The sequence below is a fragment of the Danio rerio genome, chromosome 12, assembly GCF_052040795.2.
Source record: "Danio rerio strain M-AB ecotype USA chromosome 12, GRCz13ab, whole genome shotgun sequence".
Classification (NCBI taxonomy): Eukaryota; Metazoa; Chordata; class Actinopteri; order Cypriniformes; family Danionidae; genus Danio; species Danio rerio.
Window position 1 is genome coordinate 11,001,745 of NC_141032.1, and position 18,818 is coordinate 11,020,562.

General features: G+C 36.4%; 1 protein-coding gene across 11 annotated transcripts in view; it reads right to left on the reverse strand.

Moving 5' to 3' along the window:
* Positions 1-206: 206 nt before the first annotated feature.
* Positions 207-18,818, reverse strand: part of eef2k (eukaryotic elongation factor 2 kinase) — a 28,025-nt gene continuing 9,413 nt past the window's right edge. For 2 of the 11 annotated variants that reach the window (XM_087274914.1, XM_087274911.1), the window contains 13 exons: positions 17,965-18,136; positions 17,694-17,843; positions 17,033-17,165; positions 16,335-16,462; positions 13,734-13,926; positions 11,906-11,964; positions 10,222-10,299; positions 9,920-9,976; positions 8,057-8,191; positions 5,703-5,891; positions 5,477-5,601; positions 3,315-3,493; positions 207-885 (listed from right to left, as the gene is read on the reverse strand). In XM_087274914.1, the coding sequence (XP_087131040.1) occupies positions 776-885; positions 3,315-3,493; positions 5,477-5,601; positions 5,703-5,891; positions 8,057-8,191; positions 9,920-9,976; positions 10,222-10,299; positions 11,906-11,964; positions 13,734-13,926; positions 16,335-16,462; positions 17,033-17,165; positions 17,694-17,843; positions 17,965-18,136 (1,708 nt within the window). In that variant the 3' untranslated portion in view covers positions 207-775. 11 annotated transcript variants of the gene reach the window in all.

Consider the following 18,818-nt stretch of genomic DNA (forward strand, 5'->3'; position numbering starts at 1 on the left):
GCTGCTATCATAATTGTTTATGCATTCAAAATTATTGTAATCATTTTGGTTTTTATGTTTGTGCTGAGACATGAAACGTTAAGCTTGCTGTCAATGCCTGAAACTTTATCAATCAGTTTATTGGTTTGTGTAGTTAATGTATGTGAAATTATATCTTTGTCCATAGAGATAATTCATGTTTTTGAATAAACAGACACATTGAGACATTATTTTTCAAAATTTTAAATAATTTATTTTTTCGGATTAAAAAATTACCAGCAAAAGTGATCACACACTTTGAAAATAATGAATTATGATTATAATAATTATTTTTAGATGCCATCCACGCAAAACAGGCTAAAAATCACAACTCGTAAAACCCTTATAAAGCACATTTTTATCTAGCAGATACATTTACACAAGTATGCTAAATCATAAGTGATGTCCTTTTTTAACAGTCAATATTAAGGGAACATCCAGTTGTCCTTTTAGAAACAAGAAACTGAAATTAATGACAGATAATGCATATATCCCAAATCCCCACAAAACAATCTAAACATGCAGCAGACGCTGAGCAACTATTCTTTGTGGGAAAAAAAATGAATATGCAGGTTTAGCACCTTAGTATAGCACTTATCTTGAATCAGCATATGCCCTTGTCACATTCATTAAAAGACTGATCCAGATTCAGCATTATTTCTCTTAAGTCAGATGAACCCAAGGCATTGAAAACAGCATGTAAACAGTCTGAGTGTAAAATATAAACCATTTTGATCAATCTGTAAATAATTTTGATTTATTCTTCCATCATAGCCCATGCTTCTTCTGCTTTCATGTAGTATTGATTGGCCAGCCTGCCCTTCATGGCCTCCATTGCTGCGTCAGCTGCCTCAGTGAAAAGATCTCCTATAAAAGGTAAAGACATTATTACTCACACACACACGCATTCAATGCATTCAAAGAGTACACTTACTTTTGTGCATAATTACTGAAATTGGGATTCTGGTCCCCAATACACAAGGCACAGACATATTCTCACAGATAAATTCAGAGTTCTGTTTGCAGAAAATACAAAATTGTATAAAAACGATTTGAGTTTGTCACTTTTCGGGCCCTATCATACACCTGGCGCAATAAGGTGCAAGACATGTTTGGCGCGATGTGTTGCTATTTTCAGACGAGTGCAACCTTAATTTTCCCATTTTGCACGACATTTTTTAAATAGCAAATCCATTTTGCCACTTTGTGGACTCATGGGTGTTCCGGTCTATAAAGGAGGTGTGTTTTGGCGCATCGTTGGCACGTTGCTATTTTGAGGAACTGAAATAGACGGCAAAATAGACCAGCTGAAAGTTCAGCACAGAGGGTGTTATTTGTGCGCTTTAAATGCTTACACATTGCTTCATACACACAGGATGTAAAGCAATACGCAAATATCTTTATAAATGCAAAAGAATTAAATGATTAAAATACTACAAAAAATATTATTTTCTACATAAATATAAAAATCACTGCCTCCATGCTTTTTTCATCTCGGGGGGGCTTTTTCAGTTTATTCATGGCAACTTGCATTTGTATATTATTATTATTAGCAGTATTAGTTATTATATGTATATTTATATTTGTTTTATTAAAAACAAGTTTAGATTTGTCCAGCTGTTGGGTTTTGAAGATGTACGTATCACTATATGGGGCATAAGAATAGGTTTTTGACCTCACTTTGTTATTATTGTTCATTTATTCGTTTGCTGGTAAATTCAAACTGAATTTAGAAAAAGTTTTAAAACAAATCTTTGCGCTTTACAAACAAAATTAAATATGTAGGCTAATAAATGTCTTCAGTGGAGTGCATACAACACCGTTTCCTCATTCTATGAAAGTAAGGAAGTAAAGGGTAAAAGTAAAGAGAAAGTAAAGAGGCTTAGTGAGGAGACTCATTCTTATGCTGCAGATGGTCTGTTTTCTCGCTAGTGGAGCATTCTGTTTTTCCACTAAAGTGGCCATGTAAATAGCAAATGCGCAATGGCGATACGCAAATTTCTCTTAAAAAGAATGGGAGATGAGACTTAAATTGGTTTAATGCCCAATATGCTCAAAACACACCCATAACTTAATAAGATAATGAGCACAACACTGTTAGACCATGTGTCGGGGCGCAAACTATATTTTTCCGGTCTTAAAATACTAATGTGGATTCAGACACGCCCTTAATGCTTTTGCACCATGTGCTTTAGACTCTGCGCCTAGATAGTTAAAATAGAGCCCCTTATCTGCACTTTTTAAGATTATTTCACATTTTTACAATTTGAAAAAATATTGTTCACTGTTGTCATATATTTGTTGTTTTCCCACAACTTTATTAGTGATGGCGTGTACAAGAAATGTTGTATCCACAATACAAATTGTGTGCTTGTTTAAATCAAACCTAGCATACTGATGGAATCTGGTATTATGGGGCAGACAAATATTTGGCTCAACAGTTTATTAGCATCAACATACCATCAGAACTGAATGTTTCAATCCTAAATACAAAAAACACAATAAATATCACCCAGTCTATCATTCAAGACAAAGCCTTTTGGTGGAAACTTTTTTTATTAAAGCCCATGTACAAAATCTGATTTCCTATGTGTTCTGTTCCCTATATACTGGATTAATTTGACTTGTCTGAATTATAAATTTTATTAAGAAATATATCATTTAGATTTGTCACTAAAAAAGAGTTCGATTAGTTTATATTCCATTCTTTAATTGCAGATTCAAAAATCTGGTGGGACAGTTATTATACTTTCCAGTATTAAATCTTCAGTATAATGCTGCACATTTTTATTGTACATAATGTATATTAAAGGCAGCAAGGTGGCTCAGTGGTTAGCACTGTTGCCTCACAACAAGAAGGTCACTGGTCGAGTCCCAGCTGGGCCAGCTGTCACTTCTGTGTGGAGGTTGCATGTTCTTCCCGTGTTCGCGAGGGTTTCCTGTGAATGAGTGTGTATGGGCGTTTCCCAATACTGGGTTGTGGCTGGAAGGGCATTCGCTGCGTGATACATATGATGGAATAGTTGGCGGTTCATTCCGCTGTGGCGACCCGTGATAAATAAATGACTAAGCTGAAGAAGAAAAAAATTAATGATAATGTCTATTTAAAAAATAAATAAATATAAAATTCAAAATTTACATTGTTTTTTGGTTTCTTTGATTATTTGTTTTATCATCATTTGGAAGACGAGCTGGGTAACATCATCTGTCGAATGATTATATGGAATTGTACCTCTGATTTTCTGCAGCAGAACCACTGTCACTGTGTTCATGACTGCAGCCTGAGATTCGCTCACCTGCTCTTTGAGGGTCTGCATCCAGGTTGTTTCCACCCTCCTGGTACATCTCAGCCAGACGTGCCAGCAGAAGGTATCGTGGCTCATCCTGCATCCCGTCAAACTCTCCACCCTCGTCATAGTCTGTCATCTTTAGGGCGGAGTCATACCAGTGCACAGCTTCTGTCCAGTCCATAGCCCTGTGATTCAAATTCAGGTTTGAGGGGTCTCATATGAAAGATATTTTTGGAATAATGTTATGATATACTATATGACAAAATACTTGTTATTATATAAATTTACCAATGAAATGATTTGTTAGCAGGGCCACATTACTTACACTATCTATATTAAATCACATTTCTATATTAAATTTCACAAAACCAAAACCATACAAAGACATTTTTGCTTTCATAACAGCCTTTTATGCTTATTAAGATCTGCAAATTCAAATAAAAAATTACATCTTGCATAAAATCCTTGTTATCGATGCACACCAAAATCAGAAACTTCTTTCTTTATTTAATTTTCTTCCATTTTAGTTCTGGAATGACATGAAACTACACTAAACTACACTACAATCATCTTAAAGTACAATGTGTGTAAACAGAGCAATAACAGAGGCCAGATACACTAGAGACAGAGCACTGGGCTGGCAGCTCAGTACACATGTTCAGTGGCGTAGAGGGCGGGCCCGCAGGGCACGTACCGCGGGGGGGCCCCGCGTAATTAGGGGGCCCCGCGTCGTTCCGATTATCAATAATTCAAAATCCGGCAACCACCTTAATTAAACCCCTGGGAACAACTGTGGTCGGAACCAAAGTTCACAGGTCTGTGTTCTCTGAACTCCTCTCAAGCGATGGACTACTTCATTCTGATTGCTGCCGAACCGTATCATAGCTCATTACCATAAAGTTGACTTGATTTCAAGTCCTCCTCGACGCCCACACAGGAGAAGACGCGCCGCGCTGCTCCTCGCTATCGGTTCTCATTGAAAATGAATGACTTCCGGCTACTTTGATGCTCTCGCCGCTTGTTTGTGAACGCTAGCCCACGTCGTTGCTCCACCCCACCCCCCATTCCCGCTCCTTAGTTTGTCATCGCTCCTCAGTTTGTGAAGGCTTCCCCGCGTTGTCACTCTACCCTGGCCCCTTTCCCGCTCCTCAATTTATGATCGCTTGATCTTGCGTTGTTGCTCCACCGACTCTCACCGTCCCCTCAGTTTGTGATCTTCCTTCTGATATTTTCTTTAGCTACGCCTGTGCTTTGTTTCAAATAGAGGAAGTTGGATGCGGTCATACCAAGGTATCAGTGCACAGTTCTCACAAAGAAGCAACTTATATTAGCACTGAAAAAAGATTACAAAAGTATTCTCACAGTTTGACTAACTCACTTTGCTTTGGCTTAGTTCCTGATTTATTCAACCCAGGCTCATTCTGAAAACATAGTCCCGTGGACGTTTTTGGAGACTGTGAAATACGTCCCAGGAGGTATATATTTTTGCTGTTTTTGTTTTCACGAATCCGCGAGAGGCCGATGTGTGTGCTTTTTCGTATCTCGAATGTCTCTCGCGAGTGCCGTTTGCGCCCGCGCTGTTCTCGGGTCAAACAACCAGAGGCCGCTGTCTGACTGACTGAATGATTGACTGTGCGACCAGTGCGGGACTACGTTTTCAGAATGAGCTTGGGTTGGATTTATCAAACTTGACCACAGCTGAATGAACCTCCAATTACTCTGGTGTATTTGTTATGCAGCGGAAACTAACTCATGCACCACCAGTGTTGGGAAAACTCTTGTAGCTTTGACTGAAGCACTGAAGACAGTGGAACCTTTTAACAATGTTTTCCTTTCTGGACTTTGAACATCTCGTTGCTGCCTATGAAGGATGAGGGAGCTCTCATATTTCATCCAAATTATCTTAATTTCTGTTCCAAGAATATTGTAAGAAAGATAATTAAACCGTATTGGTAAATAGAGTCATAAGTAGAGTTTTGTTAAAAGTTTAAATGAGATTGATTGCCGGTGATTCGATGAGTGTTGGCCCGATTGGGTAGCTTTACATTGACATAGGAAATTAAGACCCATTTAAAATGATTTAAGTAAATATTTCAGTAAATTAAGACGTTTTAAGACCCTTCGGAGATACTGCACACATATAAACAATTGATCATTGTGTTTCTGACCTATCAGAAGGGAGCTTCAGACCAGTGTCGAATGCTCGTGCCACCAGAATCATGCTCGGCCGATCTCCTGCCTCGGCAGCCTGCAGCAGGAAGCGAAAACCTTTCTGGCTGTTTTCCTCAGACGGCTGAGATGAAACAAACACAGGCATGGCAGAAGAAGTATAAGTAGGGCAGAGACATAAAACAAAGTGTCAACAAACATTAGTCAATTAGCAACACAAATCACCTCTAATTCAATCTCTGGTAGAATGTGATGTGGCAGCTGAAGGTAACACTGGCCAAGAGCAACGATAGCCTCCAGTTCTCCACACATGGCTGCTGTTTCCAGATGATACATTGCAGAAATCTGGTCCCATGGTTCATCCTTCTCACAGAAGCGTCCGGCCTCGTGGTAGCGGACCATAGCTAGATGAACCTGAAACACAAAAATAAGAAAAAGAAACTTTCATGTATTCCTTCCAAACTTAAAAGATTTTCGAACATTTCACCTGTGTATCCTTCTATTGTAATCTCATTGTATACTAGGGCGGTCGTATCGAAATTGGGATTTGGACATGTGCGATTTCTAAATCGCCTTACAGTACAATTTTTCCGCAGTATGGTTTTTGAAACAATTATGACGCAGTGCACCTGAACAGATCGCGAGGAGACTGTATAGCCTGCGAATACAGGGATGAATTCAGCACAGGAAGACTTGGTGCCAAAAAAGTCAACATCTGTAGTGTGGGATTGAGTTACTTTGGATAAAGGAAGGCTGAAGTATTGCAGAACCAGGTCATTTGTTTGTCAGCCACTGCGTCTAACTACATGTGAAAATCGTGACCGCGTCGCTGCCTTCAGCATTTTAAAAATGCTTTGTAGTTACTCCTTTGTCATTGTTTGGTGACCATCAACTGTTTTCTCAGAGGATGACAAACAAACAAAAAAATAGCTGCAGCTCCAATACAAGTTTTATATATAGAGAGAATTAAAAAGCACTCGGTGTTCGGGTGTTCTGTGTTTGTCTGAAGTAACCAAAATGTTTATATTCCATACAAAGTATGAAGATGATCGGTCAGCTCTTGTTACGGGACTTGCTGTGCAGCTTTCTGAAAAGTTCAAATTACAATTGTCAGAAAAGAGATGTTTTTTAGCTAGGTGCACCTGGCATACACGCGCTCTCACACACACACATTTGTTTTGCTATAGGTCTGTTCTAGAGGCAATTTGTCACAGCTTCACTAGGTGATTTTTATTTTATTTTCTGTCTGTTTTAGAGACATGTTACAGGCCTTTGATACAGATCTAATTGCTTGTCTTTCGAAATATGTTTCAGATTCACACAACACAGATTCAGTCTGTCTGTGACAAAATTGTGATTGAAATCGAAATCACAATAGTGTTCAAGAAAATCATGATAGGTTTCATTTGCCCATATCCCACAGCCCTACTGTACACTACAAAAGTACAAGTAATAGTTACACTTACAATAAAGACAAAAAATCCCCATTGGGAATAATTTTTTTTCTTTAAATGTTTGCCACCAAGTTTGACTTATGAGGTAAATGTATGCTTTTCCTGCTTTTTAGCACTCAAGACTCAAGTCCAATATATATATATATATGTGTGTGTGTGTACAGGAAAGGATTTCATATACATATATGGTTCATATACATGTTTTTTTCATACATTTATATTTAAATGAACATATAAATACGTGCTGCATGTTTTTCCCTAAATATAAAATTTGCAAATCAGCACTCCAGTCAGGTAAAGTCATGTCACACTTATTTATACAGCCTTTTAATACAGTCTGCTTTGACATGTTACTGTATTAAAAATAATAATAAAAAAACAGTTTCAGTTTTGCTTTTAATTATAATTTCATTTTAAACAACTTCATTCTTACAAGTTCTGTTTGTGTTTTGATGTGCCTGTCTGTCCTCAATTCACCAAACACGGACGATTTCCACCTTTCTAATTTTCGTTTAAATATCACCACAGAACAAAGGTAGCTGAAGGTGTTTTCCTGCCAAATAAACTTTTAGGGGAAAATTTCTTTGCCAGGCTATTTATACTCCTCACTAACTTCATTGTCTCCTGATTATGTTTGATATGATGTGATGTCACACCAGTTCAATCTTCGAATTGGATATAAGTACATTAGAACCATAAAATGTTCAAGTATTTGTTTTGTGGAAACAGAGGGAATGAAGGAACATAAATATTGAGATGCAAATTACATGATGGATGCAAAATGTCAGTGAAAACAGTTGTATTGTGTCGTAGGTTTCATTAACATATGATAAGCAATAAACAAAAGCCTTACAGGTTTGAAATGTCATTAGCTTAAGTAAATGATGACATGGGTGAACAAGTTAAGTTTGCATCAAAAGTCAAGTATAAAAATGTTGTTACTTGTCAGTAACAGTAACAGGTTCTTAAATTCATTCATTTTCTTTTTGGCTTAGTCCCTTTATTAATCTGGGGTCGCCACAGCAGAATGAACCGCCAACTTATCCAGTTTTACGCAGCGGATGCTCTTTCAGCGGCAACCCGTAACTGGGAAAAGGATCTTAAATATGTGACGTAATATATTACCTTTCCTAGGATGGATTTTCCAATTTTCTTTTCGAGAAGCAGAGCGTTAAGTCTCTCCACCTCCACTGCCACACAGGAGGGTCTGTGTATGTGAGAGCGAGATGAATGGTAGAAACACCACTTCTCTTCTGTCAGCTGAGAGATAGAACAAAAACGGCATGTTATAAAGTTATAAAGATAATACACCACTGACTCTTTGAACTGCTCCTATGTCCATGCTTTTTATCCACTACTGGCAAAACCAGGTTAAAAAAAAATAGATAATTTTTTGATTGGCTTAAAAGTGCAGTATGTAATTTTGTAATTATGTAATTTTGCAGTATGTAACATATTCAAAACAAACAAGGGTGTAGTTGTATGATACAGTGACTCAGTTTGTAATCATGGGACTTGTCATTTTCATTACATTCAATCATTAAGTATGAACAAAGCCATAAAAAACAAGAGCAATTGATAATGAGAGAAGACAAATTTCACAACATATCTAATAAAATGCACAATATATTTAAGCATCTTTGATGTTTTCCTATTTTCTATCAAACCAAATCAGAAATCAAGGTTGTGTGACATCATTTAAATTTCCTATTCCTCTGGATTTGAACATTCTTTGAAACATTTGTAAAAATATAAGTCCATAAATCAGCAAAATACATACTGATATATGAATATGTAACACTGCTCTTGTGGTTTTTGAACAATTTTATGAAAAAATCTCAAGCTGCCTTTCCACTGCACACGACATTCAGACCTGCCCTCAGAATACGCCCCCTTGTGGCAGTTGTACATAATATTCGGTTTTGTCGTGCACCATGGGAAGCTGATTCTCGTGGTGGTGTACGAAATAAAGGAGTGCGAAAGCAAGAGGCTTTATTCTCTGTATGTTCACAATGATTGAATAAATGAATACTAGAAACTCATCATAGACTGCTAAAAATTTTGGAGGGAATGTGAAGACAAGATTAAAAATATTAGTATTTTTTATTACTCATTAATGAATAGAATAAAAAAAATGTAATTAAATTTAGACTTCTTTCTGATTCGAAAAACTACTATTTCTCATTTCACGAGCACGGACCTGCTTGGACCACACTGGAATACATCACATCCGGTCGGCCTGTTGCATACTGTCTAGTCGCAGGAGTTCAAATATTTTAATGGATCCGCAGCTCAAATCAGATCGGAATTTTCCGCATACGGAGATGATCGGAGCGTCACGCAGCTCCCGGATTACTCTCTGTTTGAAATCAATGGCTTCCAGTCTTTGTCGTGTGAAGTTGAAAGGCGGCTTTAAGCCTTTAAAACGTTCCCCAAAATCCTAACATACAGAGACCTCAATAACATCTTTAAAAAACAATTTAAAGAGAAAACTATAGCAACATTTTAAATCTTCAAATATTAATGGTTAAAAAACATGCATGCAAGAAATCACAAGCAGGGTTCCAACATAAATATTGACTAAAATCAACTTATTAGTTATTACTCGGGTTTACTATATCTAATACTTTAGAAAAATCACTCACAAGCAACAAATGCAAGTCAATGAAATGTTCGTGCCATTAAGAATCTCAGCTTTAAAATTCCCTGACATTGAAAGGTTTACCATGAGCAAGGGAACCCTGCATATGGGATTAAAGTATAAGAAAGGAAAGCTAGCCACTGATGATCGGATAAAAGTGACATGAGGTAAATAGGGGAGAGTTTGGATGAAAGAAGATGAAAGCTGAGAAGGTTTAGAGGTTTAGATAAAAGGTGGATCACAAGAAGACACCACTCTACATCTATGTTCTATGAGAGGGATTAGGAATCAATGGGTGATTCTATGATGATTAGATGAAGTGAGTTTATCAATGGTATTGTAGTTACCCGCCGGACACTGTCCTCATCCGATTCTGAGTAATGTCTGTTGTAGATGGGACGCCCCTAAATAATGATGTAAAAACCTACCATCACATATCTCAGGAGCCAACAAGGATTTACTGCGTCATTTCACGTTATATTTAGGCAAAGCACACAACAAGAGGACATTTATAATGCAATCGAAGGGAAACTTTGTTGCAGAGTAACAACCAAAACAAGCAAGCATTACTGCATTTTTTCCATAGCATATTTCAGAAATGACAAAACAATAGTTACTCAATTCAGTAATTGAATGAATTTTGTTGTACCTGACCATGATGTTCGACTGGGTCTCCTTCACTGCGTTTCTCACTTGGGTAACCACTGTCTCCTCCATTTTCAGAGTCCTGTGAGGTACATTTGAGTGTCCAAATCAGCTAAAATCAACCTTTTAATCAATTAGCTTTGTAAACAGTAGATCTAGGATGAAAATAATAATAATTTTGTGGCAAAAATACCAACAAAAATGCAAGATAGGCTAAACTATCTTGGCTTTTAATTCAAGAGTTGCTAGATGCTAATAGCAGGTTTGGCATGCTGTCCTGGGAGAGAACCCTGAACTGAGATAATTCAGCTCAGGGCTCCCACCTGGTCAATAAGCATATGAGGGGGTCCGAGATCAGGTAGGTCTAGAGAGCTCCCCCTAGTAAAGGAAGGAAAAGGAGGAGGGGTGGAAGGGGGGTGTAGTGGCACACCTTTCGTGCACATTCTTATGTATCACCTTTTGCAGTTTCTATTCCAACAACCAGTATTTGAAAAAACGCGAATAAGACCGAATCTTCTTTAAAAAAGGTTTACTAAAGAAATGCAAACAAAAAGTTACAATAGACTCGATCAGGCTCGGTCAAAAATTTGTGTTGCTTCCAACACCCATAACTGCAATCTGCCTTAAACGTATGAACTAATGACCTTATAACGTATTACTGTCAGAAGCCAAAATACCAAAGTAAAGGTTTTTAAATTGTATCAATTACTAAATTATGCATTTTAGAGTTTACAATTACAATTAATTCTAATTATATGTAAATATCAATTTTCATCATGTTTTAACTTTTTTAACTAAATTATTATCACAAAAGAATTATGCATTAATGGCTCTTAAAGGGGGATTCTTCCAAAATGAAGATAGGGTAGTAGGGCGAATTCAGTGTATTTATCGTACGCTTGAATCAATCTGATTGGATTATTACTGATTACGAATGAGAGGCCATCTGCGATCAATCATATTATGTGATCTTCTTGAAATTAGTTTGTAAAACTTCACTTTAAATGAAAATTAAAAGTAATTTATGAGTATTAATTAAATATAATTCATTTAGATCTGTGAATCTGATTATAGGTTTCTCTTAGAACCAGAACCAAATAATCAGAGGTGTTTAGAATAGTCATTTAGTGCAATGGCGTATATGCACACGAACTTTTAATTTCAGCCAGCCAGCTCCAGGGCTTTCGGTGAATTGTCATCCCATACAAAATAGCCGCATTTAAGATCTTATTTCTTTAAAAATCAGCAATATTCACTGCCTGGTTGAGATAACGTGGGTATCAGACCAAACAAGAAGCTCTGCATTAAATTATATTTTCACAAGCCATATCTTTAAAATATGGAAATTAATTTTACCTCAGTATTTTCGATGGAATTTCTGCACTAGCATGCAGCTAATGAAGGTGCCAGCGTTTACCCGGTCTTACGTCTTTTTTTACACTTTAACAGTCAAATGGATGTGTAAGTCTATTTAACTGATTATATTTGAATTACATTACAACATCGAGGCTGTAAAAGGAACCGTATGAACTTGAAATTAGTCACATAAAGCTCTTACCGGAAGTTCAGTATTGGCAGACAAACACTAGCTTTGCATATAGCCCATGTAATGCAAAACTGATTAAGTGCAATAAAATATACTGACCCTAATATTTTCTGTACATAAATATTCTTCTTCAGAGACTGACCTGTTGTTCTGTGTTCTGTGATCGGTGTGTTTCATTCATTTCATTCATAAATGACCAGCCTGTAAAGAAGCATAAATCGAGAGACATAAGCAGGAGAAAAGAATATGAATAAAAGCAGAATTGTACCAAAATAAAACAGTACTAAAACTGTACAGTATCAAAGAGAAAACTCTATATTTGAGCTAGAATGCACTTACAGGTAATCAGATAAAATCACAAACTGTGTTACAGTTTCATTTGTCCACATGAACTGATGTATTCATTTACAGAACATGTAGTACGACCAATCAGGGTGATTTTAATACCTTTAACACTTTTGTTGACATAGTTTCCAGTCAAAATGTTATTTTATGAAAATGACAGTTTATAATTTGTATTTAATTATAATTTAAGTGCTTGTAATAATTATCAAAGCAATGTCAGTGCCGTCTAACTAATACTCATGTGCTAAGCCATATAGTCAGCAGTGTGTCACACTCTGGGGGAACAGATTTCAGCATTAGCCTCCATAGTTACCCTTTAATTGTCATTTCTGTGGGGACGTTTGAGACAAACGAAGCTATATTTAAATGTCACGCAGCTGCTGACGTACAAAAATAAAAGAGCATCCCTTATAATTTTTACTACTTCTTTATCGATATTTGTGTCAAATTAAGATGTCTTTTTGTTTTACCCCTTTAATAAATTTGTAATTATATTACCATCATAAAAAGCCAGCCTGACACCTATCTCAGACAGCTGACAACAAGTGGAGGTACTTCCAGTACTTCTAATAAATTTAGTTGAAGTGTTTCCATTTGGTTGCGACATATAGCACAAGTAAACAGTAAATGCATGACGTCAAAAAATATGTATACATTTAAAATTATAATAAATGAAAAATATATTATGTATAGTTGTAAGTACAGTCTATAAAGTAATTCATTTAGTTGTTTTTTTTTTCAAAGAATGTTTAAATCCAGAGAAATAAGCCATTTCAACTAGTAACACAGACACGTGTCCTGTGTGGCCATGCTATAGACATCACACACGCTGGATTTGGTTTTATGGAAAACAGGGAAACACCAGAGATGCTTTATATTCTCTGAATTTTAAAAGACTGCACAGAGCAGCTTATAACAGAAAATTAATGTGTCTCTTATGAAAAAACAGCACTGATTTTTCTCCACATGATCATAAACTGCTATATGTGTGTGCTAGCGCGAGCCTCCGCTAAATACGCCCTTACAACCAAAAACTGTAAAGGCTTTTATATTTGATGAGCTCACCGGAAATATGAGCATTTCTTATGTGAGATTGTCAATGGTGCAGACGAATATCTAATATCAGTACTGATAGCAGAAACGTTTATGTCAGAGATTATAGATACTTTGATTTTTGATTTTTAGATACTTTGACTTTTACAATGTAGCACCGATACCGATAAAGTACCGATTTCGGTACCCATCCCTAGTTATATTTTGTTGTGCACTTTAAGCAGTGACACAGTCAAAATCTGTTATTAGAGAAATGCTAACAGCAATGTTTTGGTCAGTGATTTCAGTACTTCAGAATTAATTTGGCAGGCGACATTTTGGTGTACTTCTATTGATCTTTTTATGGATTAAGAAATTTTTATTAGCTTTTTTATAACTCATCCCACAATGTGACGCCTGTCATCACATTGTCTTTCTTACTTTAGAAAACATATGTTCAAACATTTCAGTCCTATTCAAGTAGGCTACAGCTGTTTTCTTGTGATTTACATCTGAGTGACCTGACTTGCTCTTATGGGAATAAGGTATCTCTGAGTGCATACACACATATAACTGCACTAGTGTAGTATTACCCATGGGTGAGCGGCCTACAGAGACTCCCATGCTAAGTGGTGAACAGGGAATCGAGTCCGTGTCACTGCTTTCATCCACTGAGGAAGTCTCAGAGAGCCGGGACAGGAGAACAGGCATGTGTCCGAGAGAGGTGGTCCTCACCCTGGGCGAACCGCACTGCTCTTCAAACCCCCGCAGAACAGTCTTGGCTGACTGCTATTTACAAACAAGAATTAATTGACAAACCTACAGAAATGTGTGTTTCAATTATTCAACTGTAACACAATTGCAAGGATTTTATTGAGGTGATCTGGGGTGCGTTTCCCAAAACCACTGTTAGTCGACTAAGATTAGTTTTAAGTTATTACAAACATAGTTCAGGAATTCTGTGTTTGCTGAATTCTAATGAACATCAGCAAACGTCACAGTTCTGTGTGGGTAAAATTGCACCTCTAGAGCTATAGTTAGAAAGGTTTCTGGATGTAGATATATCTATTCAACATTATCCCCCCTTTTCCTACTCTATTCCAACACGTCACCATTCATTCTGAGTGATTCTGAAAGCTTAAAGTTGTCTTGTTTACATTTTACATAATTTGCTCCCAAAGTCGTTTTAGCACACTTGAGTTTTACTGATCTTCAGACTGACAGGACAGCTGTTCTCCCTTCTAAGTGCACTCCAAAAATATTTGTGCTATTTTGAACACAGCCTGAAGAAAGGTGACTTGTATGATGTGCAGGCAAAAATCTGTTACGTTTACAAAGTTTGGAAAAACAAAACATTTGTATCTGTACTGTACAAAGATGTAACATTTCTGCAGTATTTGACTATGATGTCAAACAAATAAGCAATAATAACACATAACTTGATTTATTACAGTTGGATTTATTTATTACTGCTTTTACACATAACTGGATTTGTAATAATAAGTAAATAATGTGGCGGTTCATTCCGCTGTGGCGACCCCTGGATTAATAAAGAGACTAAGCCGACAAGAAAATTAATGAATGAGTAAATAATCTAATTATTAAATAAAATCCTTTTTAATATTTTTAATCCAATTATAAGTTATAGTGAGACATATGGATTGTACAGAAGTTTTACATTTCAACTACTGTGGTTCAAACAATGAATGCTGCTTCATTCTTTGGTAGTTCAGCCATGAATTTTTTGGTTATATGGGAAACACACCCCTGATCAGGTCAGTTGTTCTTGTGATATAAAAAAATGAATAATTATTTGTTACAAGATAAATTATTGTAGTTTAATATTTAATATGATCTATTAAATTCACCAAAACATGAACAGTCAGTGATTAATTACTTACCCTTGTGTTGTTCTAAATACAAATTTAGATATTTTGCAGATTTACTATGGGCCATTTGATGTGTTTCTAAAAACAAGCAAAATAATCTGCCAATGGGGTAAACAAATTAATGTTGTTTTTACTTTTGACGTAAAATTATTTTGCCCACCCCATTGGCAGATTATTTTGCTTGTTTTAAGGAAAAACTCACTTATTATTGGCATATTGTTTTTCAAAACAAGACAATATGTTTTGCTTGTCTAGTAAATTCTTCTTGATTTAGGAATTTTCAGATATTTGTAAGTAAGAAAAGCATTTTTTGCAGTATAAGTGGTTCCAAACTTTTTCGAGTTTCTTCATTCTCTGGAACAATACAGAAAATATTTTGAAGAAAGCTGAAAACCTGTAATCTTTGACATCTTTGCATAGTAGGACAAACAAAAACTATGAAAGTCAAAGGTTACACGTTTGCAGCTTTCTTTAAAATAGCTTATTTTGTGTTCACCAAAAGAAAGAAACTCAAACCAGTTTGTGACAAGTGAAGGGAGAGTAAATGATGACAGGATTTTTGTTTTGGGTCAATTATCCTTTTAATTTGTTTTCCAAAGATGAACGAAGGTCTCCGGGGTTTGGAACAATGAGGGTGAGTAATTGATAACTGAATTTTCATTGTTTGGGATGGATATTATTTTTATTAAAATATATTTTTTAGATTGTCTATTAAGTGCTGCACGGATATGTAGTTTTGCAGGCCAAAACCTGAAAACAAATTAGCATTTCAGCATTTACTATAATAAAGTCAATTTGAAGAAATGCCTTAAATTAAATTTAAAATTTCTCCAAAAAAAGTGACTACAGTGACAAGTAAACTTATCTACTTGCTAGTCTTCTTTACACAGTTTCATAACATTTGAAAACTAAAAACTATTTTAGCTCGAGCTTTCACAAACCTGTTTTAAATGAAGAACAAAAAAGTTGAATTTGCTAAATTAACGTCACGCAGGGGAGATTCTAGGGTTTTAATTTACTACTTTTAGTCCCCTAAAATCAGCCTAGCGACGCTCATTATGTATAAGAATCATACAAGATTATTCTAAACATTTATTGGGCACAGAGTTTATGTGCAATTCAAGTGACAGTAAAACACTGATAAGAGCTGGGGTCATTTCAGCACTACAAGTGACCTACAAAAATACACAATCACTACAGCACTGTATAAATATAGCACAGTCTGTCCCTATTGTTTGGTTTCATGAAATGCTCCAGATTTCTTACTCTACCCCTAAGTCATGCTACCATCAAGCAAGTACAAACCAGCAGTTTGTTGGTGCAGTCCAGTTGTGCAATTTCAGCAGGGGACAAGTCAAAGCGAGTCAGGCCCATGCTTCTACAGATCTTATTACACAGGTGAGAGTGGAAGAAAAGAGCCATGCCACGGACACCTGTAGAAACACACAGGAGAAAATTCTTCATTCATAATTACGTTTTTTTTTTTTCCTTCAGCCACAAAATAAAACTGTATTTGTAATCTATTAATGTATCAAATGTACATAATAACCAACACTCAAAAAGACATTTAGATATAATACAGTTTATATATTAATAGATGCAATTATGAAGTGATAATAATGTCTCTATTCATATTCTTTGTTGAAAACGAATCATCTAAATTATAGCTATAATTATATCTTGAACACCCTCAAGTAGTTCAATGCCTTTATGAGGTTCCATTTCTGTTAAACACAAAAGAAGATATTTTGAAAAATGTTAGAAACCTGTAACCATTAACTTCCATAGGAGGAACAACAAATACAATGAAAGTCAATGGTTACAGGTTTCCAACATTTTTCAAAACATCTTTTTTTTGTGTTCAACAGAAAAACAAACACATTTGTAAAGATTTGAAACCACTTGAGGGTGAGTAAATAATGAGTACATTTTCATTTTGGGATGAAATATTCCTTTAAAACAATGCTTGGAGCTAGAGAAAAAATCTGGATGTTGATAAATACCAAGGTTGCCATCTCCAAAGTCAGTCCCTTTCGAAGTGTGGATTTGAGGGTCCGTGTAAAGATCACCAACACCCTGAATGTCCACCACTATCAGCTGGTGTCCAGAGCGCTCAAATGTGAAATGGCTAAATGCCTAAAAAAACAACAACACTGGCATTAAATAATCTTACGCCATCATTTCATTGGTGTGATTTTTAAAGCAACACTCCTTTAATCTTTACTTTTTAACATTTTTAATCTAGGTCAGCTTAGCATAAAGACTTTGATCATTTTCCTATTTAACGCTTGACTCTTCTGTAGTTACATCATGTATTAAGACTGAAAATTAAAGTTGCCATTTTCTAGGCAGATGCAGCTAGGAACTATACTATCATTTCAGCGTATTAATCAAAGAATTTGCTGTTGTTTGATGGCTATACAGCAGGCTCAAAGATATTAGGAAGTGCTCATGTTTTAAATAGGAAAATGATCAAAATCTTTTTTGATTTTTTGGGAGAGATGCTAACGCACTACTCCGTTTCAATGATTTATGCTAAGCTAAGCTAATATTGCTTCTCTCAGACCTGGAAATGGGATGAATAATATTGCTCAACAATCTCAAAATTAGCCTATTTACAAAATACCAGTGGAGTGTTCCTTTAATATATCCCTGTCAATGTACCTGTGGAGTGAGCCGTATGTTATCGTCCCTCACAAAACCAGAGTTGGAGTTGTACTTTGTGTATTTCCCCTCAATGTAGTGCTCCAAGTGAAACAAAGGGCTGCCTGGTCGCGTGGTCATTTCCACGACACACATCTGCATGATGTCCACCTAAGAATGACATGATACATTTTTGTGCAGAATTCACATGTGGTATGACTGTTTAAATCATCTGTGAGTGGTTAAACTTGGTTTAAGTTTACTTGTCTGATAAACAGAAAGTACACCCCACCTGTTTGGGAGGCCTGTGGCGATTGAACTCCTCGCCCCACAATTTAGCCTCCATCTGTAACCTCACATCCTCAAAGTAAACACTTCTATCCACCGTCTCCATGTATCTCTTAGCCACATAGTTTGAGGCTGATTTCCAGTTGTGGCTGTGGGAAAAGTTTGATAACTTCTTCCTGTTAAAAAAAGCGAGAAGAAAGCTCTTAAAACCAACACAGGCTTATTCTGAAAACGTACAGCTATTTACATTTCTGGAGACCACCAAAATACATCCCATGAGGTGTTTTTTTGCACCTTTTTTTTTTTTTGGTTTTGGAGTTTTCATAAATGCACCAGAGGACATTGTGTACGCTTTTCGAAATCACTAATTTCTCTTTGGAGTATCATTTGCACCTGTTGATCTCACGAAAATCCACCAGAGGCCGCTGTTGACTGACTGTTTGATTGACTGACAGATTGACTGACCCACCCTCCTACTTCCCTAAACCCAACCTATAGTGTTTTCAAAAGCACCGATTGACCAGCGTCCACCCACTTCTCTAAACCCAACCAACAGTTTCAAAAAGCAATCCAGAAAAAGGAGAGCCCTCGCATGATTTTTACCAATTATTCAGATTTTACCACATTCTCACTCTGTTATTTACTTGTTTATTTTATTTTTTGACTTCTGTTTTTGTCCTACCCGCTTTCTGGAACTGTCTAAGCCAGACTCAAACCCCATTATTGTGGTCAACTTCTCTCTGAGCTAACAGGACAAACTGGTAACCGCGGTAGAGCCGTCCATAGGGAGGTAAGCGGTCAGCTAGTAAGTGCAAAAGGGGACGGTGTTATACCATAGCGTTCATTTTAAAGACCAAA